The sequence below is a fragment of the Pediculus humanus genome, genomic scaffold (genome assembly GCF_000006295.1).
Source record: "Pediculus humanus corporis 1103172108318 genomic scaffold, whole genome shotgun sequence".
NCBI lineage: Eukaryota > Metazoa > Arthropoda > Insecta > Psocodea > Pediculidae > Pediculus > Pediculus humanus.
In genome coordinates this window covers 1,790,861-1,797,612 of record NW_002987887.1, presented here as the reverse complement: position 1 = coordinate 1,797,612, position 6,752 = coordinate 1,790,861, and the positions used below count along the sequence as shown (strand labels likewise).

Sequence of the window (6,752 nt, the reverse complement as noted above, 5' to 3'; positions counted from 1 at the left end):
ATAAGATTAATTATTAAGGATAAAAAGTATTCTTATCGATTGAATTTATTCGAAAATTAATTATTATTAATTAATTTAATGCAAATTTGCATCCATCATCATCATCATCATCATCGATTATACTTTCTTTGATCTCCTTATTTTTCATTTAATCTTAAGAAAGTTAAAATGAAAACAATTTTTTATTTAATCATAACGTCAGGTATCTGTAAAAGATATATTTTTTATGTTAAATAACACGTAATATATTAAATAATTCGTTTTGAGATTAATAATATAAATTTTTATATAAAAAAAAAAAAAAACTTCCGCCAAAAAAAACGAACGATAGATAAAATTTTTTTTCAAAAAAAATAAAATGAATTATATGAATTGTAATTATTATTATTACCTTTTGAATTATCGACGGTATTTATTACTATAACAAAATCATTATTATTATTATTAACGAGTTATTAATTAATTATTTTAATAATTGAAATTATTTGAAATTTATCGTTTGAAATGAAAGAATACATTTTACCGTTTTTTTTTTTCAAATTTGAATTCGAATTACAAAACTCTTGTCGCCAACTTTTGAAATTAACTAGTAGAAATTAAAAATGGCTCGCGTCTTCTTATTAACGATTCCATGGAAATTTTCGTGGGTGATAAAAGTTTAAAAAGTGTAATAATTAATATTTAATTGATATTTTTTAACGTTTTTAAACTTGTAGAAAAGTTATTTTTCATTCGTGTAAGATGATGCCATGTTATTATTTCTTTTATGTTATGTTAAATATTAACTTATTCACTTTAGCTGAATATGTTTGCTTTTCCCCCCCCCCTGATAAAATGAGAACTTTTAGAAGTTTTTAACTTTATGTTTTCAATTTTCCTTCTGTCGCGGTTTACAGTTTCTTCTGTTTTTCATTTTTAACGTTCTTTTTTAATTCGTTTCAATTATTTTCAATAAGAAAAAACTCTTAAAGTAGATAATAAAGGTAACGAATTTTAATAGGAATAAAATAAGTTGGCACCACTGCAATTCACCGTCTGCTCGATGACAAATTAATTTCAAACGTGGTTCCCCATTAAATACCGAAATGTCATTTTTCAATTTTTTTAAAATTGGCCGTAAATAACTTTTCTTTTTTTCTTTTTTTTTTTTAAGTTTTTTTCTTTCTTAGGTATTAAAATTAATATTTTATATTATCATTAAAGTATACCTTAATTTAATTATGTTTGAGTTTTTTTTGACTACATAACAACTCATGTTAAAAAATGTCATTCTAATACCCCACCAATGTACGTCAATTTTCTTTATTTTCCAAACGCAGTAATTATTATTATTATTATTATGTTTAATTTAAATAAATGTTAGCTTTGTATTTAATGTGATTTTTTTTTCTTTTTTTAGTTTTAATTTTTCGTTAAAATGTCTGAAAATCCAATCGAACAATTGATTGCTCACTTAAATCAAGTTGATTTAAGTAAGGGTGGAAAAAATACAGTCTTCTATCAGAATTTATTAGAAAAAATTTGCTGCGAAAATTTAAAAAGATATGAATGTAAAACTCATTTTTTAACCCCTGATTTGATGACTGTTTTGTGTGATAGCTTACAGTCTACAAGCAGTATTAAAATAGCCAATGCAGCAAATCTTGTTGCAGAACTTGGAAAATACGATTGTTGCAGAGATTTCTTATGCAATCAAATTTTGGTTTCCCTATTATTGAGACATTTACAAAGTTCTGTTCTCGATGTCTTGATTCATACATGCAGAGCTTTAGGAAATATTTGTTTTGAAAAAAGTCAGTCAAATTTTTTTATCTATTATCAAATTTATTCTGAATTCATGTATTTACTACAATTTACTTTGAATTAAAACTTTTATTTTTTATTGTTTTTTTAGGTGAGGCTCAAAATTTACTCGCAAACCAGGGAGTAGTAAAAGAAATTCGTTCTCTGTTAGATAGATGTTGTCTCCCGAATTCAGTAGAAAATACTCCAAAATTAAAAGTAAATCTAATTGGATTTTTGTTAAATTTGGTAGCAGACAATGAGAAAATTCACAATCAGGTTTGTTCATTTAAAAAAAATATTTTAAACTATGTTTTATTTTATCTGTTTAATGAATTTTCAATGAGAAAAAAATTTTTCGTTATAGATATTTAGTGAAAATTTATTAATTACATTCGCAAATCTCATCAAGTATGACCTGGAAAATAATTTGGGGACAGGAGTATCACAAACAATATTTATTATATTAGTTTCAATGGCTGAAACAATTCCAGCTGAATCTGTATTTACTGAAGAAATTTGTGGACTAGCTGTGGAAATGTTTCGATTATACTATAATGATGATTTTTGTGTTACTGGATTGGAATTTCTCGAAGATGCTGAATGTAAGTAACATTTTTTCCATATCAAATTAAATAAAATACATCAATTATATTTAACATTGAATTTTTCGAAAACCTTAACGAAAACTATAAAACAAAATCGAATAATATTTTAAAAATTATTTTTGTGATGTTAATCTATTAATTTTAATAATATTCATTTCAGTGCCAGATCCTGTAAAATTTAACTTAGCTAAATCTGGAATATTTCAATTATTTATTCAAATTCTTGAAAACAAACCGGAAACATTAACAGAAGATGAAACGAATAAATACGAATTAACTGGAAGGGTTTTAGCGAATATATTAACAGGAGGTAAGTAACATTTTAAATCGACTTAAACTCGACTCAAACCGATATAAAAGCAAGTCGCATTGTTTCAAAATTATAAAATGAAATAAAACACATAATGAACAAATTTATTTGACCCTTTTTTACTACTTAAATAAATAAGTTATTAAATTAAATTAAATACTAATTATTAGTTAGTCTTTGTATGTGTTATTACATTTTTTTTTTTTTTTTAGCTTGCGTAAAATATCATTTAAAATAATTATAAATTATTAAAAATAATTTTTTGTCTTTAATGAAATTTAATAAGAGATTTATAAACTTTTTAATGATTTCTTTATTATTATTATTATTATTTTGTTGTAGATGAAGCAATGGAATATATATATGAAAAAGAAGTGGGTGTGATGGGCCATTTAACTGAATGGTTAAAATCATCGGATAAAGAACTCGTACATACGGCCGTTCTTTGTATCGGGAACATAGCACGCACTGACAAACACAGTATTAGCATTGTGAACAAAGATTATCATAAGTTATTAATGGACATTCTAAAAGATAAATCAAACGATGTTAAAATGCAATATGCCGTAATAAGCACTATTAGGTTGTTATTATTATTATCGATATCGAATGATAAAAACTCCAGACATTCCAATTTTGTCGTAAATAAATAATAATTTTTTTTTTTTTTTAGAAATTTGTCCATACCTAAAACGAATAAAATACAATTGGTTAAAGATGGTTTGATTGAAATTCTTTTACCGCTCATGGATTTGGATGTGAAAACGTCATCTGCTGTAATTTTTAAATTTGTTGGAACTCTGAGACAAGTGATAGACGGACAAGAATTGCTTGCTGTGGAATTGGGGAGCGACGAAAAATTAGTTAGCAAATTAGCAGATTGGGGTTCTTTGACGATTCACCCTTGGGTGTCATCCGAATGTTCCAGATGTCTTTGTTGGCTCGTCAAAATATCAAAGTAATCACTACGAAAATTTTTATTGCGAATTTGTTATTATTATTATTATTGTTAATTAATTTTTTTTTTTTTTTTTGTTAAAGGGATCGAGAGGTTATATTGAACGTTTTAAGAAACGGCGGTTACACACACATAATAAAACTTTTGGGCGCATTACACGGTCTCATGCAAAGCGAAGCCATTTCTGCACTCACCATAACTTCGGCTGTGGTTTTATTAGAATTAGAAAACAAAAACAAAAGCGAAAAAGAAAAGGAAAAGGAAAATACGACGACGGATTCCGATGAAAATCCCGAGGATGAAAAAACGATAAACGAACAATTAGAAGAAGGTGAAGAAAATTTAAAAAATGCAAAATTTTCCGATTTCGAGCATTTGTTAGTGAGAGGAAACATTGGTGAAAAATTAAAACATTTAATAATGCAACACGGAGTCAAAATGGACGAAAGAATATTGGAAAACATATTTACCTTTTTGGAAATCGTGACGAAATTCGGTGAGTTTCTGATGTTTAATTTTTTAACCTTTTTTTTTTCTCTCTCTTTCCACCTCGCACCTTCTTTCTCTTCCACGCATGTTGTTTTGCCATCTCTTAATTGACACCCAATCCCGTTTGTTTGTTTGTTTGTTTGTTTAATTCTTCGAGAGGGTGATTCGATAAATTTCAAAAATTTTTCGGGACATGTATAAAGTAATTAATTTACTTTGTGAATTAAATACGAACAAGACAAACGATAAAAGTTCGACGTTTGTTTGTAAGAGGAGACGAGAAATCGAAAATGATACATTCATTCTCAGTTGAAGAGAGAGAGAGAGAAAATATATATATATATATATATATATATATAACATTTTATTCGTTTCTTTATTTTTCTTACGAAACAACACCGTTTGCTTTTGTTATTGTTGTTGTTTCTGATAGTTTTTATAAAATAATAATCGTTAAACAAACAAACAAATAATAAAATAAATAGACAATTACATAAGGTGCCATTTTGAGAAATTGCAAAAAATCGTTCGATAAAAAAAAACAATTCACAATTCTTAAATTATTACTATTATTATTATCATTATTATTATTATTATCATTATTATTATTGTTATTATTATTATTATTTTTTCAAAACGAATAATGTGTTTTCCGATGAAATTGTTTTTATTTTACTTAATATCATCATCATCATCGTGGTCGTCGTCGTCGTAATCTTTGCTATAATTTTTTTTTTTTTTTGAATTTGTGCGAATCGTTTGTTTTTGTTTCGAAGTATTTAAAATTTATCGTTCGGTTTGTTGTTGTTGTTGTTGTTTGTAGGCTGGATCATAGGGCAAACCGCGAATCTATTTTTTTTTTTTTTTTTTTGTGTTCGGGGGGGCATTACCGTTGTTATACGAAAATAAAAATTTTATTACGTAAACGATAAAGTAATAAAGAAAAAAAATTATTATAATTATTATTATTATTATTATTATTATTATTATTATTATTATTATTATTATTATTATTATTATTTTCTTTTCAATTTTGTACGTTTTGGCATATGCCACGTCGAAATAACGAAAAAAAAACAAATCAGGTCGATCGGTTTTTTCGTTATTATTAATTTTTAATTGTTTCAATAGAATTATGCGGACGTTGTAGGATCGTGATAATATTTTTTCCGCGAATCGATAGATCGATCAATCGATTCGTAATAGAAAAATTAATAAAGGAAAAGGGGAGTGTTGGAATGCGTAATAAGTCGTCGTTGTCATTCTCGTCAGGGAGGTGATTGGAAACGTTGATGATGATGATGATGATGATGATGGTGGTGTCATCATAAATCGTGAAATGAATGGCACGAGGAAACGGAGAGTTTCTCTCTCTCTCTCTCTCTCTCTCGAAAATTTCGAAACACCGACGAAAAAAAATAAAAAAGAAGTTGTTAGGAAAAAAAAAAAATGTAGGAAGGCATTTGGTCGTTTGTAAACGAATTCACCGCTCTCTCTCTCTTTCTCGTTCCTCTCCAGGTGATGATGATGATGATGATGACGACTATGACGACATTCGAAACTGGAATTTATTAATTGAATTTTTATTTTTGTTAAATATTTGCGTGGGATTTAAGAATGATGAGAATGACGGGGTTAATGAATCGGAAAAAAATGCAAAAAACGTACGAACGGATGGTATGTCAGCAGCTGTTGTAAAAATAACCCGTTCGAATTTCTTCAAATTGAAATTAATAATAATAATAATAATAATAATGATAATAATAATAATTATTGATCGATGTATCGTTCATGTATTCCCTCGTCTTTCTCTCTCATCCTGGAGAATTAAAAAAAAAAAAAAAAAAAAAAAGGAATTTTTGACGGGTTTTGTTTGTTGTTATTTTCTGGCGCCCACATTACGATCATTTGATTGCTCCTCTTTTATTATTATTATTATTCACCATTAAACACGACAAGGCTACTTGTCGGAGTTTTTAAGTATTTATCCGAGGTTTCTACCCGATTCCTTAGGGACAAATACTCGAATTTCGAGTGGTGCCACTTATTATAAGATAGCACCACATCAATTCTTGAAGGTCTTCCTGAGTCCGTCTTTTTCGATGGGAACGATTTGTCTCCTGAACTGGGCTCCGGTGACTAACATCTTTGGAGTGGCCAGGGTCAGAAGCAGTGAAATTCACGTTCTCGTCGAGCTGCCTCAGGTCGACAGTAGAACAAGATTTTGTTTTTGGTTCTTACTTTGTCTTGTTCTCATTTTTTTTTTGCTCTTTTTAAGCCAACAGCACGTGGCGTTCTCAAACGGTCACCCATCCAAGTTTGCACCACGCCCGATGCTGCTTAACTTCGGTGATCGTACGGGAACCGGTGTGACCAGCACGCTATGGCCGTTGGCTTTTATTATTATTATTATTATTATTATTATTTTTTGTGTGGAATGTTTCGTTTGTTGGTAGAATAATAATAATAATAATAATAATGATTACGAAATCGTTTTTTTTAAAGTTCAATATAATGGATTTATTATGAAAATTTAATTAAGCCCGTAATTCAAATCCATTTTCATTTTCATTTGAAATTAAAAAGTTTTTTTTTTTTTTTTTTT

General features: G+C 27.8%; 1 protein-coding gene across 1 annotated transcript; it reads left to right on the top strand.

Annotated features, from left to right (window-relative positions):
• Positions 1-1,417: 1,417 nt before the first annotated feature.
• Phum_PHUM605250 (Rap1 GTPase-GDP dissociation stimulator 1-B, putative) lies at positions 1,418-4,348 on the top strand (the record flags this gene model as incomplete). The annotated part of the gene is made up of 8 exons (XM_002432895.1): positions 1,418-1,793; positions 1,895-2,061; positions 2,150-2,387; positions 2,551-2,700; positions 3,043-3,283; positions 3,374-3,658; positions 3,742-4,154; positions 4,305-4,348. 8 exons carry the CDS (start codon positions 1,418-1,420, stop codon positions 4,346-4,348), a joined length of 1,914 nt encoding a protein of 637 aa, XP_002432940.1.
• Between the last annotated feature and the right edge of the window lie 2,404 nt (positions 4,349-6,752).